Source organism: Dama dama, chromosome 16 (genome assembly GCF_033118175.1).
Source record: "Dama dama isolate Ldn47 chromosome 16, ASM3311817v1, whole genome shotgun sequence".
Lineage (NCBI taxonomy): Eukaryota > Metazoa > Chordata > Mammalia > Artiodactyla > Cervidae > Dama > Dama dama.
Genome location: NC_083696.1, coordinates 15,361,927 through 15,383,758, shown reverse-complemented (window position 1 = coordinate 15,383,758; position 21,832 = coordinate 15,361,927). Strand labels below are relative to the sequence as shown.

The window sequence follows — 21,832 nt, the reverse complement described above, 5'->3', positions numbered from 1 at the left end:
GAGCACCCAGTTTCATTCTTCCCTTTACAAGCAAGTTTATATCAGTCTTTCCTGTAAAACTGGTTTGTCCTCCAGGACAGTATGAAAATGCATATGCAACTTGGTTATATTTGTAAATCATATAACACTCCTCTCATCTTAGAAGTAAGAATGCTAATTCTTAGAATTCTTAGAAGTAAGAATTAGTATGGAAATTCTTTCCTCTGCTAAGGACAGATCAAAACCGTTTTGCTGACTGGTTAAAAAGCAACTAACAAAAGGACAGACGTAGTGTTGCAGCTTGAGCATTCAGTGTGAGTGTGGAAGGGTGTGTAGTGTCCCCACTTCAGTGTGAAGGGGTACAGGTTTTGCTGCTCATTGGCACTTCATCTCACTTCCTTACTAGAGGTTTTCACACAATTCTGAGTGAGTAGTGTTCACAGGTGACTTTGACTTCATGGACATTCACAAATAACTTTCACAGGATATGAGGATCTACATATAATTTTACTGTCTGAGCAATAATGTATCTGAACAGTCTACCCTTTAAAAGTGTGGCTGGCTTCTGCCTTCAGAAGGCTCCAAAGAGCCAGGTTCTAGAACGCACACTCAGCCTTGCTGTCTTTCTCCCTCTGTTGTGGCCCTTTTGGGAAACAAGGTGATAAATTGCTTCTCATCTCCAGAGAAAAAACGTGAATGTCCTTCCATAGGTCTTCTGGCCCATTAAGAAGTTGGTCAGATACCCACCAATTTCTGGGTCCAGAAACTAATGATCATGTACCAGTATGAACATTTTAGAAGCCAACTTAGAAATATATTGGAACTGTAATATAAAATCTATATATCATTTGACTTTGACCCTTAATTTCATGTCTGAGAATTTAGCTTATAAAATCTAAACATGAAAGAAAGGTTTGTATACTGTAAGTCTTATTACTATGTTTATTTTTAATTAATGTATTTTTAAAAAATTTATATTGGAGTATAGTTGAATTACAATGTTGTATTAATTTCAGTTGTACAGCAAAGTGGTTCAGATATATATATATATCTCTCTCCATTATTTTTCAGATTATTTTCCCATATAGGTTATTACAGAATATTACAGAATATCCCCTGTGATATACAGTAGGTCCTTATTAGTTATCTGTTTTATATATAGTAGTATGTATATGTCAATCCCAATCTCCCTTTTATCCCAGCCCCTCTTCCTCCCCATAACCTTAAGTTTGTTTTATACTTTATAATCTGTAACCCTGTTTCTGATTTGTAAATACGTTCGTTTGTACCATTTTTTTTAAGATTCCACATATAAGCGATACCGTATGATAAATGTCTTTGTCTGACTTACTTCACTGAGTGTGATAATTTGTGGGTCCATCCATGTTGTTACAAATGTCATTTTCATTCATTTTTTTATGGCTAAGTAGTACATGGTGGCTTAGTTGCTAAGTCGTGTCTGACTCTTGTGACCCCCATGGACTATAGCCTGCCAGGCTCCTCTGTCCCTGGGATTCTCCAGGCAAGAATACTAGAGTGGATTGCCATTTCCTTCTCCAGGGGATCTTCCCAACCCAGGAATCGAACCTGGGTTTCCATCATTGCAGGCAAATACTTTACCGACTGAGCTATGAGGGAAGCCCAAGTAGTATATGTGTACCACATATTCTGTATTCATTTCTCTGTCGATGGACATTTAGCCTGCTTCCATTTCTTGTTTATTGTGAACAGTGCTGCACTCAACGTTGAGGTACATGTATCTTTTCAAATTATGATTTTCTTCAGATTGATGCCCAGGAGTGGGGTTGCTGAAACATCTTTAGTTTTAAGGAACCTCTATACTGTTCTCTTCTGTTACGTCCATATCATTTAAATGTATGAACCTAACAGAAGCAGAAGATATTAAGTAATACACAGAAGAACTATACAAAAAGATCTTCATGACCCAGATAACCATGATGGTGTAATCACTTTCCTAGAACTAGACATCCTGGAATGCAAAGTCAAGTGGACCTTAGGAAGCATCACTATGAACAAAGCTAGTGGAGGTGATGGAATTCCAGTTGAGCTATTTCAAATCCTAAAAGATGATGCTGTGAAAGTGCTGCACTCAATATGTCAGCAAATTTGGAAAACTCAGCAGTGGCCACAGGACTGGAAAAGGTCAGTTTTCATTCCGATCCCAAAGAAGGGCAGTGACAAAGAATGTTCAAACTATCATACAACAATTGCACTCTCACATGCTAGCAAAGTAATGCTCAAAATTCTCCAAGCCAGGCTTCAACAGTGCATGAACTGTGAACTTCCAGGAGTTCAAGCTGGATATAGAAAAGACAGAGGAACCAGAGATCAAATTGCCAACATCCGTTGGATCATAGAAAAAGCAAGAGAGTTCCAGAAAAACATCTATTTCTGCTTTATTGACTATGCCAAAGCCTATGACTGTGTAGATCACAACAAACTGTGGAAAATTCTGGAAGAGATGGGAATACTTACCTGCCTCCTGAGAAATCTGTTTGCGGGTCAAGAAGCAACAGTTAGAACTGGACATGGAACAACAGACTGGTTCCAAATCGGGAAAGGAGTATCACCCTGCTTGTTTAACTTATATGCAGAGTGCATCATGTGAAATGCTGGGCTGGATGCCGGCTGGAATCAAGATTGCTGAGAGAAACATCAATAACCTCAGATATGCAGATGACACCACCCTTATGGCAGAAAGTGAAGAGGAACTGGAGAGTCTCTTGATGAAAGTAAAAGAGGAGAGTGAAAAAGCTGGCTTAAAACTCAGCATTCAAAAAACTAAGATCATGGCATCCGGTCTCATCACTTCATGGCAAATAGATGGAGAAACAATAGAAATAGTGACAGACTTTATTTCCTTGGGCTCCAAAATCACTGCAGATAGTGAGTGCAGCCCTGAGATTAAAAGACACTTGCTCCTTGGAAGGAAAGCTATGATCAATCTAGACAGCATATTGAAAAGAAGAGACACTACTTCGCTGACAAAAGTCCATCTAGTCAAAGCTATGGTTTTTCCAATAGTCATGTATGGATGTGAGAGTTGGACTATAAGAAAGCTGAACAGTGAAGAATTGATGCTTTTGAACTGTGGTGTTGGAGAAGACTCTTGAATCCCTTGAACTACAAGGAGATCCAGCCAGTCCATCTGAAAGGAAATCAGTTCTGAATATTCATTGGAAAGACTGATGCTGAAGCTGAAGCTTCAATACTTTGGCCACCTGATGGGAAGAACTGACTCATTGGCAAAGACCCTGATGCTGGGAAAGATAGACGGCAGGAGGAGAAGGGGACCACAGATGATGAGATGGGCATCACTGACTCGATGGACATGAGTTTGAGCAAGCTTCAGGAGTTGGTGATGGACAGGAGAGCCTAGTGTGCTGCAGTCCATGGGGTGGCAAAGAGTTGGACACGACTGAGCGACTGAACTGAACTGACTGATACTGTTCTGTATAGTGGTTGTACCAATTTACATTCTCACCAACAGCGTAGGAAGTTTCCCTTTTCTCCACTCCTTCTCCAGCATGTGTTGTTTATAGACAGTTTTTGCGGGAGCCTGCACCATGCAGCATGTGGGATCTTAGTTTCCCAACTAGAGATCAAACCTGTGCCCCCTACTGTGGAAACTTGGCTTCTTAACCACAGGACTGCCAGGGAAGTCCTGACTTGTAGACTTTTTAATGATGACCTTTCTGACCAGTATCAAGTGATACACAATTGTTGTTACAATTTGCATTTCTCTAATAATTAGCAATGTTGAGCATCTTCTAATATATTTATTGGCCATCTGTCTTCCTTGGAGAAATGTCTATTTAGATCTTCTGTCCGTTAGGGTTTTTTGGTTTTTGATATTGAGCTGTATGAGCTGTTTATTTATATATTTTAGGCATTAATCCCTCATTGGTCACATTTTCAAATATTTTCTCCCATTCTGTGGGTTGTCTTTTTACTTCACTGATGATTTCCTTTGCTGTACAAAACATTTTGAGTTTCATTAGGTCCCATTTCTTTATTTTTTTTTTAAATTTCCCTTACTCTAGGAAATGGATATAAAGATACTGCTGTGATTTATGTCAAGGAGTATTTTGCCTAGTCTTTCCTCTTAGAGTTTTATAGTATCCAGTCTTATATTTAGGTTTTTAATCCATTTTGAGTTTACTTTTGTGTATTATGTTAGAGAATGTTCTAATTTCATTCTTTTCCCTATAGCTGTCCAGTTTTCCCAGTACTACTTATTGAGTCAGTTCAGTTCAGTCGCTCAGTCGTGTCCAACTCTTTGCGATCCCATTGACTGCAAGCATACCAGGCTTCCTTGTCCATCACCAGCTCCCAGAGCTTGCTCAAACTCAAGTCCATCGAGTCAGTGATGCCATCCAACCATCTCATCCTCTGTCAGCCCCTTCTGCTCCTGCCTTCTATCTTTCCCAGCAGCAGGGTCTTTCCTAGTGAGTCAGTTTTTCACATCAGGTGGCCAAACTATTGGAGTTTCAGCTTCAGCATCAGTCCTTCCAATGAACATTCTGGACTGATTTTCTGTTGCATTGACTGGTTTGATCTCCTTGCAGTCCAAGGGACTCTCAAGAGTCTTCTCCAACACCACAGTTCAAAAGCATCAATTCTTCACCATTCATCTTTCTTTATAGTCCAACTCTCACATCCATACATGACTATTGGAAAAACCATAGCTTTAACTAGATGGACGTTTGTCAGCAAAGTAATGTCTCTTATTTTTAATACACTGTCTTGGTTCGTCATAGCTTTTCTTCCAAGGAGCTGGCATTTTTTAGTTTTACGGCTGCACTCACCACCTGCAGTGATTTTGGAGCTCCCACCCCAAATAAAGTCTCTTACTGTTTCCATTGTTTCCCCATCTATTTGCCATGAAGTGATGGTACCAGATGCCATGAACTTAGTTTTCTGAATGTTGAGCTTTAAGCCAACTTTTTCACTCTCTTCTTTCACTTTCATCAAGAGGCTCTTCAGTTCCTCTTCACTTTCTGTCCCAAGGGTGATATTGTCTGCGTATCTGAGGTTATTGATATTTCTCCCAGCAGTCTTGATTCCAGCTTCTGCTTCATCCAGCCCAGCATTTCTCATGATACACTCTGCATATAAGTTAAATAGTCAGGGTGATAATACATAACCTTAACGTACTCCTTTCCCAATTTGGAACCAGTCTGTTGTTCCATGTACCGTTCTTACTGTTGCTTCTTGACCTGCATACAGATTTCTCAGGAGGCAGGTAAATTTTCCAGTTTGTTGTGATCTACACAGTCAAAGGCTTTAGTGTAGTCAATAAAGCAGAAGTACTTGCTTTACTTCTTGCTTTTTCTTTCAGAACTCTCTTCCTTTTTCGATGATCCACCGGATGTGGGCAATTTGATCTCTGGTTCCTTTGCCTTTTCTAAATCCAGCTTGAATATCTGGAAGTTCACAGTTCATATACTGTTGAAGCCTGGAGAATTTTGAGCATTGCTTTGCTAGCATGTGAGATGAGTGCAGTTGCTGTGTGATAGTTTGAACATTCTTTGTCATTGCCTTTCTTTGGGATTGGAATAAAAACTGACCATTTCCAGTCCTGTGGCCACTGCTGAGTTTTCCAAATTTGCTGGCATATTGAGTGCAGCACTTTCACAGCATCATCTTTTAGGATTTGAAATAGCTCAACTGGAATTCCATCACCTCCACTAGCTTTGTTCGTAGTGATGCTTCCTAAGGCCCACCTGACTTCAGATTCCAGGATGTCTGTTTCTAGGGAAGTGATCAAACCATCGTGGTTATCTGGGTCATGAAGATTTTTTTGTATAGTTCTTCTGTGTATTCTTGCCACCTCTTAATTTTGTTTGCTTCTGTTAGGTCCGTACCATTTCTGTCCTTCATTGTGCTCATCTTTGCAAGAAAAGTTCTCTTGATATCACTGATTTTCTTGAAGAGATTTATAGTCTTTCCCCTTCTATTGTTTTCCTCTTATTTCTTAGCATTGATCCCAAGGAAGGCTTTCTTATTTCTCCTTGCTATTCTTTGGAACTCTGCATTCAGATGGGTATATCTTTCCTTTCCTCCTTTGCCTTTCACTTCTCTTCTCAGCCATTTGTAAGGCCTCCTCAGGCGGCCATTGTGCCTTTTTGCATTTCTTTTTCTTGGGAATGGTCTTGATCACTGTCTCCTGTACAGTGTTGCAAACCTCTGTCATAGTTCTTCAGGCACTCTTATCAGATCTAATCCTTTTAATCTATTTTTCACTTCCATTGTATAATTGTAAGGGATTTGATTTAGGTCGTACCTGAATGCTCTAATGATTTCCCTACTTTCTTCAATTTAAGTCTGAATTTGGCAATAAGGAGTTCATGATCTGAGCCACATTCAGCTCCGGTCTTGTTTTTGCTGACTGTCTAGAGCTTCTCCATCTTTGGCTGCAAAGAATATAATCAGTCTGATTTCAGTATTGACCATCTGGTGATGTCCATGTGTAGAGTCTTCTCTTGTGTTGTTGGAAGAGGGTGTTTGCTATGACCAGTGCATTCTCTTGGCAAAACTCTGTTAGCCTTTGCCCTGCTTCATTTGTACTCCAAGGCCAAATTTCCCTGTTAGTTCAGGTATCTCTTGACTTGCTACTTTTGCATTCCAGTCCCCTATAATGAAAAGGACATCTTTTGGGGGGTGTTAGTTCTTGAAGGTCTTATAGGTCTTCGTAGAACCATTCAACTTCAGCTTCTTCAGCATTACTGGTCAGGGGATAGGCCTGGATTACCGTGATATTGAATGGTTTGCCTTGGAAACAAACAGAGACCATTCTGTCGTTTTTGAGACTGCATACATGTACTGCATTTCGGACTCTTTTGTTGACTATGATGGCTACTCCATTTCTTCTAAGGGATTCCTGCCCACAGTAGTAGATATAATGGTCATCTGAGTTAAATTTGCCCATTCCAGTCCATTTTAGTTCACTGATTACTAAAATGCCAATGTCCACTCTTGCCATCTCCTGTTTGACCACTTCCAGTTTTCCTTGATTCATGGACCTAGCATTCCAGGTTCCTGTGCAATATTGTTCTTTACCGCATCAGACTTTACTTCCATCACCAGTCACATCCACAACTGGGCATTGTTTTCACTTGGCTCTGTTGCTTCATTCTTTCTGGTGTTATTTCTCCACTCTTTTCCAGTAGCACATTGGGCACCTACCAACCTGGGGAGTTCATCTTTCAGCATCATATCTTTTTGCCTTTTCATACTTTTCTCAAGGCAAGAGTAGTGAAGTGGTTTGCCATTGACCTCTACCAGTGGACCACATTTTCTCAGAACTCTCCACCGTGGTTTGTCCAAAGAAACTGTCTTTTCTCCATTGTATGTTCTTGCCTCATTTATCATAGATTAATTGGCTGTAGGTACAAGAATTATTTCTGAGCTTTCTTTCCTGTTCCATTGGTCTATATTTCTATTTTTGTGCCAGTGCCATACTGCTTTGATGTCTAACTTTGTAGTATAATTTGAAGTCAGGGAGCCTGATTCCTCCAGCTCCATTTTTCTTTCTCAGCATTGCTTTAGCTATTCAGGGTCTTTCGTGTTTCCATACAAGTTTTAACATTCTTTGTTACAGTTCTATGAAAAAAAATGCCATTGGTAATTTGATAGGGATTGCAGTTAATGTGTAGAATGCTTTGGGTGATATAGTCATTTTGACAATATTGATTCTTCCTATTCAAGAACATGGTATATCTTTCCATCTGTTTGTCTCATCTTCAGTTTCTTTCATTAGCATCTTATAATTTTCAGAGTACAGGTCTGTTGTCTCCTTAGGTAGGTTTATTCCTAGGTATTTTATTCTTTCTGATTTGATAATAAATGGAACTGTTTCCTTAATTTCTCCTCCTGCTCTTCAACTGTTAGTATAAAACAGATTTCTGTGTATTAATTTTGTATTCTGCAATCTGAAGTCATTGATGAACTCTAGTAGTTCTCTGGTGGCATCTTTAAGATATTCCCTGTATTGTTATCATGTCAGCTGCAAACAGTGACAGTTTTGCTTCTTTTCTAATTTTGATTCCTTTTCTTTTTCTTTTCTGATTGCCATGGCTAAAACTAAACATGAAAGCCTTTTAGGAAGGCTTACTACTGCATTTTTAATAGTGAAAAGCCAGAAATAACCAAAGATAAACTCACATGGGAAGAGTCAAGTAAACTATAATATATTCACTTGACAAAGTATTATATGGTGATTGGATGTATACATATATTAAATAGATATATACAGAGATTGATATTTATGTCATACCAGGCATAAAAAAAGCAGTGTACTGTACATCATCTGTGAATAGAGAACAGAGATACAGAAATATAACAGCTGCTTCACAGGTACTATGTACAGGTTGTTGGATTTTAAATGAGTTTTTTCTACTGGCTAATTTTTCATTGTATATTTTTATGGGAAAGAAAAATGTATTAAATGAAAATGCAGACACCTGGTAATTAGGAGGTGAGAATCGTGCCCACTGCAATCTGGACACTGCTCTGACCAGTGCAGATCTGGCTGAGCTGTAGGGTGTCTGTCTTCATGGAGTTTGTTCTGTTGGGGAGGCAGGCCAGAAGATGTTAATTACTGAGTTTAGTTTTAATTGAAATATAGTTAATTTACAACATTGTGTTAGTTTCAGATGTACAGCAGTGTGGTTCAGTTACACATATATATATTCTTTTCTATCATAGGTTATTACAGGATACTGACTACAGTTCCCTGGGCTATGTAAAAGGGGAGGACAGGGGAGGCTGCTGTGGAAGCCTCAAGCAAGGATATTTAACCAAGGAGGAATTGAGGGAAAGTCCCCCAGATGCAGTGACATTGGAGCGAGACTGGTATGGTAGTCTGAGGAGGAACCACATGAGGGAGGCAGGCTGGACAGAGTTTCACATGGAGGTTACGGCCTGTGCAGAAAGAGGCCCAAAGTCAAGAGATTGGCCTGTTCCAGGAACCTCAATAAGTTCAGGATTGTGGGAGCAAAGGGGAGTCAGCTTAAGGGAGGGGGTGGGCCAGAATGTAAGATGATAATCAGACACGTAAACCACAGGAAGAAATTGGGGTTTTATCCTCAGGGCAAGCAGAGACTGACAGGAGCAGATTTAATTAAAAAAAAAAACAAACCCTCCATTCAGCCGCACTGGATGGATAGATATAAGAGGTAGTGAGAACACATACAGGGAATCTGGCAGGAGGGAGGGAAGGGACAGAGGCTCAGAAATGCAGCCGGAAGGCTTCCTTTTGTATGAAGATGAATCCTGGATTGCTAGTTTGGAGATTAAAGGTATAATAAGAACTCAACCCTGTAAAGACTTTTTAATTTAAAATCTTCTAATTACATAGCAAAAAAAAAATTCATTTTTATTTTTAAACAAAGATTTTAGAAATCTTCAGGACAAATACATCCTGGGTGAGCCCCTTGGGTGAATGTTAAACCATGAAAATGTCATGCACTCCTAAAATTGTGCAGAATCCAAAATGCTAACAGTTTTCCTGTAAAAGGAGAAGAAAGAGGAAGGCGGAAAAGAAAAAATAACATTTGGTTTGGTGACAGATCTCCTTCTGTCACTCCGAGTTCCTTGATCAGCACAGGGCCTGGCACACGGCAGGGCCGCTGGGAGTCCTGAATGAATGAATCAGTGAATGAATGAGCGCAAACTGCTGGATTAAAGAAGACATTTGAGGATTGTTTTTTGACCTTTCTCAGTCTCATTATTTTTGTTTCCTGGCAATGCCCACCTCTCCTGCCCATTCCACATGCCTATAGCTGACCTGGCTGAAAGTGGGGATAAAGTGATAGGGAAAGGCTGCCCCTTTAAGTACCAATCATTTCAAAATATTTTTTCTTTGCATAATTCAAAATTAGGCCAGTTGGAATCTTGCCTCCTTTTCCTGAAAAAAAAAAAAAAAAAGCCTGGCAACCCAGAAAACTTTTATTCAGATATTTGTCATAAATGCTATTTGATTAAAATGTAGACTTTGTGGTGAAACATAACTTTATAAATATGCATTTATGATGCTTCTTATACACACTTCCAAAAGCCAAAATTGGAAAAGGCCACATTCCCAGAAAGGGAAAGGGAAACCACAATTTGGTGAGCTGTTGTGTTTCGGGTACTGTGCTGACCCTCTTTATCGATCAGACAAGGACACTGAGGCCGTGTATGTTCAGAGTCCTTTTGGTTCATGGCAAACCCTAAACTTGAACTCAGATCTGTCTGACTTCAAAGCTCCTGCTCCTTGTGCCCTCCCTTTTTGCTTCTTTGTTATAAAAATAAATATTTAAAAAATCTATATAGGTCTGTAGGCATGGGGACAGTAGATAAAACCCTAATTAGGAAGGTAGGTTTAAGCAAAAATCCTTTGCTTGACTGGTACCATGAACTCTTACAGGAAAGGAAGAGAAAGAAAGATTCTAACTGGGCTTCCTCCTCTTCACCTTCATCTCTTGTTCATGCACTCAGTCGTGTCCGACTCTTTGCGACCCCATGAACTGCAGCATGCCAGGTTTCCCTACCCTTGACCATCTCCTGGAGTCTGCTCAAACTCATGTCCGTTGAGTCAGTGGTGCCGTCCAATCTTAATCATTTTTTAAACTTTTTTTCATGAGCAGACAGGAATTTACCTTCGCTCGGGGTTTTGTGCTGTGATCATTGAAGACCTCTTTTCCACCCTCATGCTGAGCTGTTTTCCAAGTCAACTGATTTCATTCTTAACAGTTGTATCAATGGATTGTTTCGCCTTTTTCTAAGAGAGCTTTTATCTTGAGTTTTCTTCCTTGTTTTCAATGCTGCCAACCCCCACCCCACGCGCACACACATGGTGCTGTGGGGACAAGTACACTTTCTTGTACTTGTACACAAGTACAATTACACTTTCTCACAGGACAGTCTGCTGGCCCTGATACTCGGAGGCTCTCTGTCACGCATTTGTCACAGCTGATGATGATGTTTCCATCTGCCAGGCATATGGAATTGGTGGTGCTCAGCACATCTTTGTTCCAGGCTGGTCCCAGGGAATATTTTGGAACCGTCTTGTAAATTCTCCTTATCATCTCCTGCGCCCTCATTACATGCTATCTCTACTGTAGCAGCTATGGAAATCTGCCTTGGAGTCTAATTAATGAAGTCTGTCTTCCCTCTTCAACTCAAAACTCTGTGCCTCTGGAGGCCAGAACTGGGTCTCGTTTATCTTCATGGGCCCCTCCCTTGGCCCCCACCAGGGAAAGCATGGAACCCATCACCGTGCTGGTTTGAGTCATTTTGTTGGCTTGGCTCCTATGCTGTCATTCTTGATCATTCTGTGCATGCAACTGAAGAAGTTCGGAAAACAGATTAATTGAAGAGGGGGCATTGTGTGCTACCATTGTTATGAGAACCCCAAATAGAATATCCTCACGGAGTTTTCATGGGGTGAGTTTTTATTTCTCTTGGATGATATTTTTGAAGCCAGTTTAGAGTCCCACATTATTCTAACCACGTTTTATATAAACACAAATCAGCCGCAGTTAACACTTTCAAAGAGTTTTTAGGGATTTGTCATCTAGATTTTTCTCAGATGATCCCAGCTGTGATGAACAGGCTGTGGTCAGCTTCAGAAACAGTAGTAACACTAAACAGTAACAATACTGTCTGACACCTAAACTGGAGTTAGGAATTGAGCAACTGTCATTGGTCAAAGCTGGGACAGCCCCACCGCCCTCCAGGGTGTATAGGCTGTGGTGGAAATGTGACTCTCTCTTCTAGTTTTCAAGATTCTTACAGAGCCACTTTCCCTCCAGATATACTTGAAATGTGGGCTTCCCTGGTGGCTCAGATGGTAAAGAATCTGCCTGCCAATGCAGGAGACACGGGTTCAATCCCTGGGTCAGGAAGATCTCCTGGGGGAGGAAATGGCAACCCACTCCAGTATTTTGACCTGGAGAATTCCATGGACAGAGGAGCCTGGCAGGCTACAGTCCATGGGGTCACAAAACGTCGGACACGACTGAGTGACTAACACACACACACACACACACACACATGAAAGGTATACCCTTGAATTTAACTTGAAAAATGTTTATTGGACATCTACTCTACACCCCTGGCCTCATGAGACTTGATTTTCTGCTAACTACAGCTCACATTTCTAACTAAATTTGGTTAGGAAGGTCCAGTGTTGAGAGTTCCAGTGAAAATGAATGTGGGAGCAGAAGACAGATGTGCCTATAAGAGGGTCAAAAGGAAGAAAAGGACCACTTAGGCACTGGTGTAATTTGGTCCTGGTTCTAAAAACACACCCACAGGAAAATGACATTGGACAGCTCTGTCATCCAGGGAGAATGGTGTTCAGTTGTGGTTTGTGATTCCAGTGTGTGTTTGGGTTTTTTTCAGGTAAGCCGAAACTTTGAGCTGGTTGGACGGGTTAACTTGGATCAGCTGGAACAGATGAAGGAGAAGATGGAGAGTTCCAGCAGTGATGATGAAGACAAGGAAGAAGAAATGAACAGCAAGGCTGATGACAGAGGTTGGTCCCGTCTCTGCCCCCTGAGCCCCAGATGGCATCCAGCCTGGCCGTGGGGAGACAGAAGGGAGGCAGAAGGTTGTTGGAGGAGGAACAGAAGGAATGATCCTTCTTCGTTAAGTAGCAGAACAGACTGGCTGCAACACGTCAGGGGCCATGTCTTTGTAAACTATTACCAGCTAGAGAAACTCCAAGGAAAACAGACGTTTTCTCTTTAACTGTAGATATACATTTGTTAAAAAATACATGGCGATGATTTGTTTTTATTCAGGAAAACTGTTATCTGGGGAATCTGCAGAGTAAGGACAGACAGCAAGATGGATGGCCCTGTAAAAGCTATCGAGGAATGTAAATGAATTTCCAGTTGAATGCTTATTTAAAATTGCTGCTGCTGGGGTGTATTTTGCTGGGGATGGGGGGAGGGAGCTGCAGAGGGCTTAAGCCTGAGGTCCGAACCCCTTCATGTGTCCTTCTGCATGACTCTCCTCTTAAACCCCTGGCTTACTGCTTTTGCTTTGTAAAGAGAGAGAGAGAGGAGACCAGTGGCATTTGACTGTCTTTACAGGGGATAGTAGGCAAAGTTTTGAGGGACTTTTGTACTATTTTTCAACTTTCTGTGACTCCATAATTATTTTCAAAATGAAGTTTTTTGAAGTATATTTAGTTGTAGACCTACATTTACATGATCCAGAGCTGGTATTCTGTATTGTTCGACATAGAATATTGTAGAAAACCCAACATGCTACGTAAAGAATATAGGTTGGGATATCTTACTGTAGTTATTGGCAGACTTATCAAAAGCACATGGATAACCTAAACCTGAGAAATAAGTATGATGTCATCCCATTGGTGAGGAGAATGGTATTAGTTGCCATTGGGGAACATCATTATGGGCCAAGCCCAGTGTCAACTGGTTTTTATTTAATCTTATATACTGTTAGAGGGCTTTGCAGTTGGTCTCTATGGATTTGGCTCCCAGTTCTGCTGCTTTTTAGTTATATGACTTCGGGTAAATTATTTTATCTCCTGCGCATTCATCATTCTAATAATAACAACTTCCTAGGGTCACTTCCTTAGGGTCGTGTAAATCTTAAATGAGATAGCACACAAACATTATTAGTCCAGTTCCTGGAGCAGAGTAACCACTTAATAATAAGGATAAAACCCTGCAGTGTAGATGGCATTATTGGCATTTTACAAGTAGGGAAATAAAAGCCCAGAATATTTAAGAGTGTGTTCAAAGTTAAAACAAAAACACTGGAGGTTGGGTTTAAGTCTTCTGGCTCCAAAGGCAAAACGTCTTTACATACTATACCACTTCCCCTACCCTTTGTGGATGTTCTTCGTTGATGGGAACCTGGCCCTGAATTCTGTCAATTCAGTGGTCTTTGGGGCCTCATTGTAAGGCGTCCTTTTGTGGAATTTCTTGGTTTTTCTTGCTTAATCAGTCTGCCAGCCCAGAAAGCCGACTTGGTGGTCATTTTCTTTCAAAATTCTCCCTTTTTCTTGATTTTTCCTGACTTCCACCCCATCCTTCTGTTTTTTATCTCTACTATAGCAGGAGACCACAGCTAAGTGATGATCCAGTTTGGCTTCTGAACCCCCGTGCCTGTGGTCAATGGATAAATAGAGCATCCGCACCATGTAGACTGATCGCCCTTGTGAAGTTACGACTTTTATTAGTAGGGGGCATAGTGATCTATTTCTTACAACGGCTGTGATTCAAGAAGCATGGGTTTTAAATTTTCTCTTCCTTCTTTCTTAAAAAGCATTTCACAACTGTGTCCTTAGCGATGAGTTCTTTAACGTCGTCTGTGTACTGTTACCAGAGTTCTCTCAGAGAGGATGCATGTGGGCACACAAGCTCCTTGTCTTCACGGTGCTCTGTGCCCTACCATTCCTCTCCAGGAAATGAATTATTCCTCACTGGAGACCATGACTTTTTAATCTCTAGAACCAAGCATACATGGGTTTACAGGTTATAAGCATTGCAGAGGCAAGAAAACCCTGTTAGTCCTCCCCTCCCCTGTGCTACCTCCAAAATAATAGCATAAGACGATGAGAAGGAAGAGAGGGCAGATAGATGTGCAAGGCGCCAGCCACGTTTCCTTGACCACCCAGCCCAGTCACCCCCTTGCACGGGCACTGTGGCATCAGGCCAGCTCACTTTGCCTGAGAAGAACTTCATGGTGTCTAATCGCTTCTCCCTAGAAAGCGCAGCCTCCACATTCATGAGCCTTAACCGCATGGGGAGAAAAGACTTGGGGGTGGAGAAGCCTGTGTTCCTCTCTCAGAGGGCGGGGGATTTACTTGAGTAACTTCCAGTCATGTTAATGGGGAAAACCTTCCCGTCCCCCTCGTCGATTCTTGAAAGAACAGCCTCCTTTGTCTCATCGCCTTGGAATCAATTTTCCACCATCTAGGTGTATTCTTGCCAACAAGAAGAAACGGCACACAGTAGCCTTGGGGTGTTTTTGCCAGACGTTCTGTCTTCCAGGAGTAGAGAGAGCGGGAGGTGGCGTTAGCACAGCTCTGGGGCTAATGGAAGCCATTTGATGTGTGACAGGTAATGATTGGCCTCCTCCTTTGAGGATGAAACAGCGTGAGCCGTTGGAAAGAATAGATGGTTGGTTTCATGTTTCCTCTGGGTAAGCAAGTGAGTGTGCCAGGAGCAGGCCCCCTTGTTGGCAGCAGAGACCCTCGTCAGGCACTCCGTTTGGGGGGCTCACGTCCTTGGAGCTACCCCGTTCCCAATGTGCCTTCCCAACATGAGAAGCTGGGAGACGCCTGACCATGGCCACCCGGCAGGCCCCGCCTCAGAAGGCAGCTTGGAGGGACTTTGAAAGGGAGGAAGCCAGGCATGAAGAAATCAAAATGCGCCCAAGCAGTGTCCTCCCCACCCCCTCTCATTATGCAGTTGGGAGGAGTCAGGAAGGCATTCTGTTGATTTCTTGCCCAAGATAATCCCTGCTAAGGAATTAATGCGCAGAGCAGATGGTGCTGTCTCATTTCCAATGAAAAGAATCAAGGAAGATAGTCTGTGCAATTATTTTTAATGGCTTATGTGGTGATCTTCTTAATTTGTGAGAAAATGTTTCATCTTTTGTTAGAACTGGCCCCATTCACGGTGCTTTTTGTGCTGCAGATGAAGGCAGCTCAGAGACACCTAGCCTGTTAACATCATCCTGAGGATTTTTTTTTTTTAATCAGATGCAGTATTTCAACCAGGAGACATCTTCCTGTAACATCTCGTGAGTCCAGGCACACGGTGATCAGAGGGGCAGAGATGATCAGCGTTTGTCTGTGTGCTGTCCTCACTCTTCAGCGTGGCTGCAGAGCCGTCTAGGCCCTGCTGTTTATTACCCACGTGAAGATATGGCCCTCTGTGCTATAATGAAAGACATATGGGCTTGGGACCCAGGATAACACAAAGGCCATATAAGCTCTCGTCTTTGAGTTTGCCAGGAGGCGTGGCCTCCGAACAATTAGCCAGTCAGTCCCCATTTAGCAGGCCCCGCACATGCTCCCAGGGCCGTGGAGGAAGTAAAACGATAGTCAGCACTTGATTACAACAGACCTGTCCAGAAAGGTTCTGCACATCCCCATGTTCAAGAATACACCAATGGAGGGCAGCCGGCCAGAACCCCAGACTAGCTGAGGACGTGCTTTCAAGTTCCCGTCTCCCCGTCGTCCGGGATTCACATTCCTGCTCGGTTCTCTGCTTTTTGGGTCTCATTCCGTGCTCACAGCCACCCTGGGAGGTGTCAATTAAGATATCCATGGCAGAGGACCACAGGTTGTGAGCCCTCAGCTTTCCCTGGAATGTGTGGAAACCTTGAGGTCTTCCTACAACATAACCTGGCCTTGGTGCTTTCAGAAGCCCGTGTTCTTGTTAGTGAGTGGAGAAAAACTGTTAAATAGGAAATGAAGAGGTGCTAAACTATGAGGCACCAATAGAGAGGAACACCACAGGAGGGAGAGATTTGATAGAAAAAAATGCTCAGACGCCATTGGAATGAACAGAAGGGGTTCTTAAGACAAACCCGGGTTATTTGTGACAGAAACAGTTGGGAGGTGAAGAGAAGTGGGGATGCCTAGGGCCTGGGAACAGTTCTCCAGAGTTTCAAGAAACAATCCTTTGGTGAAGGCCAGCAGGAGAAAGAGTAAGGAATCTGGAAATGGGAGGAGGCTCCTAATGAATATTGACTTCTCTTCTGCCCCTCCAGCTCACAGGTAACACGCCTGCTTTCTCCTCACAGATCTCTTGAGATTTTCTGACCATGGGGCTGCTATCAACACTGAGAAGCGTTTTCCGTGTGAATTTTGCGGACGGGCGTTTTCCCAGGGCTCTGAGTGGGAAAGGCACGTGCTGAGACACGGCATGTAAGTCCCGTGAAGGCCTTCGCTCATCGTGCGAGGTGGCGGTGGCTCCTGACAATACGTAGACCCCTCTGTGTCACACTCCCGGGTCCGGGAGGAGAGGCAGTTTGTCACGAACTGGGTTTCTCCCTTTCCGCTGGTTTTTAAAATGGTCACCCAGACACGAGTCACAGGAGGAGAGATCGTCTTTACGAATGACAGATCCCGCTCAAGCCCTCGTGTAGAAGTAGCGCGCTCTCTCCAGCCCGTGTCCCTTCAGCTTTCGTTAGCATGACGTTCTCTGTAGAGCGTGGACCGGGGTCCAGAGATCTGGCTTCTGTTCCTGCCTCTGTGATGACTCACTCCCCGAGTGGCCTTGAACCTTCCCACGCACCTCTTGGTGCCTTCAATGCTCTGCCTCGGGGACAGAGCCCGCTTCTGCCTGCCTCCCAGGTAGGTAGGAGCACGCCTGCAGAACACTCCTAAGACCCTTGAACACAACAGTGTCCCCTAGACAAGGCACTTAGAGCCCAGCAGATGCTGGGATAGCCTAGGAGCTGGTCCCTTAAGCAGAAAATGCCCAGAAAATTGGTAGTATCTAAACCTCAGAGAATGTAACTAAGCTTCCCAGAATATAACTAGGATGAGACATGGGTCTCATCTTCAGGTTCTTGCTTTTTGTTTATTTCTATGATTTGTCTGTGGGTCTCTCCGTTAACTCTTTAATACCCGAGTTGCACTTTTAGTCCTGATAGGTATAGCAAATCTGCATTTTCTAGGTTCTTCTGATGGATCTGAGCATAAGACAGTTCTTGCTATGACCACTTATGACTGTATTGTTCCCAGTATAGGAGGGAATGTAAGATCATTATGTTGCTCTAGAAGCAAAGAATGATGTAATCAACACAGTATAATAATGGATAGGGCTTCCCTGCTGGCTCAGATGTGAAAGAATCCTCCATCTGCAATGCAGGAGACCCAGGTTTGATCCCTGGGTTGAGAACATCCCCTGGAGAAGGAAATGGCTCCCCACTCCAGTATTCTTGCCTGGAGAATCCCATGGACAGAGGAGTCTGGCAAGCTACAGTCCATGAGGTAGCAGAGAGTCAGACACGACTAAGCGACCAACGTTTTCACTTTCTTTTCATTTTTATAGGTTCAGATTCTTAATAAGATACCAGAAATATATGAGCTAAGTATAACAAGTAGCAGGGATAAACTACTCACAGTCCAGTCAATAATTTGTCTGTGGCACTTCTAAGACCCCCAAGACCTTTTTAGGATCAGAGACATAAGGAGGTGAATTTTTTTTTAACTAGAGAAAAATACATATACTTACCTGTCACTCCCATGAATGTGTTCCCAGGGCATTGAATGACACCAAGCAGGTGAGCCGAGAGGAAATCCACCTGAAGGGTAACATGGAGGACAGTATTAAGATGCCCTCTATAGAGGAAAAGGAAGATGATGAAGCAATCGGGATAGACTTTTCCCTAAAGAACGAACCAGTAGCCATCTGTGTCGTAGCTGCTGACAAATCTCTCCTGGAGAATGTGGAGGCCAAAAAAGAATAAGCGTTTGGTGAAATTCTTAATCACCCCTTACTTGAACCGTGATGAAAAAGAAAAGTGGGAGGGCCAGCTTGGGCTGAGAAGGGGGGGACAGAAAAAAGAAGACAGAACAAAGCTGCTTTTTAGGACTGAACAATCTATTTTCAAAGCACTGGTACCTGTGTGAGTGAGTATGTAAATTAAAGTTATTTAAATGGTTGGAATATGTGGCTCCTTTTCCATCACTACGTCTTTCCTTCCGGATCTTCATCGTGGAAGTTTCGTTTGTTGCGGAAGCAACGGAAGCACCTCCCTTGCACACCTGTGCACTATGGTGGTCTGGGACCGTATGTGGAAAGAGAAGCTCCGTGACAGTAGAAGACTTCTCTTAGGGGAACAACTTTTTGACGCACAACTTTTGGTGCGTTTTTCTAGTTTTAATACCTTAAGCTTTTTCAAGACCTAACTGCAGCCGCTTTGGGAAAAAACAAACAGAAAAAAAAAAAAAAACAAAAAAACAAACAAACAAAAAACCAGAAAACAAAAAAAAAACTGCTTTGCATAAAACAGTCACCTGTTTCCTAGTACCTCAAACTTAACCAAGGGAATTCTCTGCATTTGTCAGTACTACCTGTCGTCATTGTGGTTAAATGTAGAGAGAACTGCTGGGCAAGATGGTGAATGGAGAAAAAAAAAAGAGTTTTAAAGAAAGGAACACAAATTGTGCTTAAAATCCCCACGTGGGTTTTATTTCTTAAAATACTGTGATTTTTTTAATTATTTTAGTAAAAAACAAGACAAAAAAAAAGAAACAGACTTTAATTATTAGATAAATGTTTGTGAATTGTCATCCTTTATTCCAGGTAAGCTGTTTATTAGTGTTCAACTATAATTTAGAATTTGGTAGATTTCATGTGAGCTAATTTTAAGGTGACTTTGGAGTTTTGTTTGCCACATGTTTATTTTCTATCAGTTTGAGTGTTACAAACACAGCACAATTCAGTTTTTCATATAAATTGTATTTTGTGTGTGTGTTGTTATTGTTGTTTTGATTTGGGGGCAAGGGAGATTTAGTTTTTTGTGAATAGGAATGTTTTTATTTTAAACATGGAAATAACAAAGAAGTTAACGTTTTTTTTTAATTTAACTAAAGAACCAAACTTTTCGGCACCTCTATGCAGCTTGTGGGCCAGACGAGGAAGTCCTCTTCACCCTTTTGTTGCTGTCAAATTTACACATTATCCGTCTCACACAAATAATCTCTGTTAGGATGGGCTGGCTTTTGTGTGTGATTTCTAAATCTGTGTTCTGATTTTGTTTGCATTGTGGGGTTTTTTTTGGAGCGGGGGGAGGATTCTCATTTATTTTTCGGGACAAGGGGATGTGCTCAAATCCCATCCCTTTGGTGAGAGTGTTCAAGAAATACTTATATCCTACAAGGAGCCTGGAGAACTACTTTTTTTTTTTTTTTTTAATCTAGCTGCCAGCTGCTCTGTTTCCCCATATTAGCTTTTTCAGGAGGGAGCAGCTTAGACGAAATCTAAGTCTACATTTATAATACGTTCTGATTGTGAACAAAGGGTTTCGTTCCAAAAAAGTAGAACTTTCCTTGAATCCTAGGTTTTAGAAGCCTGTGTGTGAGAGAGCTTGGATGTGTGTGTGGGTGTGTGTGTGTGTGTGCGAGAGTCCTTTGGTTTTCATGTTTTGTTTTTTTTGTTTTGTTTTTTTTTTTTTTAACTTGGAAGGGTTGGGGGAGGGGGGAGAAAGGGAAGGGAATTGCTGAGATGACAGTGTCCCACACAGCTTCAAATAAAATCCATGGAAATATATTGCATTTGTGGAATAAGTGCTTACTTGAAAAGCATGTTCTTCTTTTATTTTCTTGCTGTTAAGAATTTTTGTTTGTGGGTGTTTAAGTTTTTTTTTTAGGGATGGGGGCCATCATGTGGAAACCAGAATATGGGGAAAGTGTGAACTATCTAGACAAAGATTCATTTTGTGTCCATATTTGTTTTTAATTGGCCTCATTTCAAATGTGCTAAACAGTTCCATACCTGGATTGGGTGTTTGTAATGGTTACCAAAAAAGAAAAAAAAAAAAAAAGAAGAAAAAAGGAAAAAAAGAAAATAATTGTGACATGCTTTTATCACTACTTTATTTTTCAAATAACATGTAAATATTGTAATCCATGGGATTTTGTTTTGCTAACCTGTTAATAAAAATATGGGACCATTATCCTTTTAACAAGGCTAGAATGTCATTTTTTTTTCTTTTTTCAAACATATACCTGATATTTTGTGGCCGCACATTTTGGATGCATTATTATAATTCTGTTGACTGTAATGACATAGAATTTACAACTTTTTTTTGTTTAATTTATACAGAGGACATTTTTTTTTTTTCAGAGCTTGAGAGAAGAAAATAAATAGGAAAATGATAACCTATTGACTCCAATAGTCAGTGTTTCCCAAAACTTGATAAAAGATAGGGAGATCCTGAGTTCCTGAAGCCAAGGGTTTAAAAAAAACAACAGAAAACACACAAGTAGGTTATTCAAGTTGTTTGCAACATACATTTTGTAATGAAATGTGAGAAATTAATAAAGAATTTTTTTCACATGTGTCTATGTGCATCTGTTGTAAATCATTTACAGATATGACTACACATAAGAAATGTAGAAATTATATAGCATTGCCTTTTCAATACATGTGCATGAAAGCTATTTCAAACCATTGAATCTAAACCATCATGAAAAGCAAAGGTGACTTTAAGGTGAGGTATGAGCTGGGGTTTTTCAATGTTAACATTTCTGCATCAGATATTTATAACCAACTGGGGAAATTTTATGAAGGGAATGTTTTCTGTCAAAAATGGGAATCCGGAACTTCCCTGGCAGTCCAGTGATAAAGACTCCAAGCTCCCAATGCAGGGGGTGTGGGCACATGAGTTTAATCCCTGATTGGGGAGCTAAGAGCCCACAGACTGCACGGTATGGCCAAAAAAAAAAAAAAAAAGTGTGAATCAAAGTGGTGTATGAACCTTCAGAAGGGGGAAATGCCAGTGACTGAACATCATCTGGGGACCCTGAACCTGTGAGCACGGTTGTTTTCATCTAACTGCAAGTCACAACCATTGCCACGAACTATCTTGCTATGCATCCCGCACCAGTAATTATCATCATTAACTTATTCTTTGAGCTACCCTATTATAAATCAAAGGGAAAATTAATAGTCATGAAACCTAGAAGAGTAAATTAAAATCAACAGCACTGATTTCTAATCTCAAAACCGTTGTACACGGTCTGCCTTCATCAGTGTTAAGAATGGCTTACATCCAGAGCCCATTGTAAACATTTGATTTTCACCCTTCCTTCTTTATCATCTTCACAAAGGAAAGATTTTAG

General features: G+C 41.5%; 1 protein-coding gene across 8 annotated transcripts in view; it reads left to right on the top strand.

Annotated features, from left to right (window-relative positions):
* ZNF462 (zinc finger protein 462) overlaps positions 1-20,258 on the top strand; it is a 152,855-nt gene extending 132,597 nt beyond the window's left edge. For all 8 annotated transcript variants that reach the window (XM_061163481.1, XM_061163478.1, XM_061163482.1 and 5 more), the window contains 3 exons: positions 12,391-12,523; positions 16,780-16,903; positions 18,246-20,258. In XM_061163481.1, coding sequence (XP_061019464.1) covers positions 12,391-12,523; positions 16,780-16,903; positions 18,246-18,453 — 465 coding nt within the window. In that variant the 3' untranslated portion in view covers positions 18,454-20,258. The remainder of the gene's footprint in view (positions 1-12,390; positions 12,524-16,779; positions 16,904-18,245) is intronic.
* Positions 20,259-21,832: the final 1,574 nt, after the last annotated feature.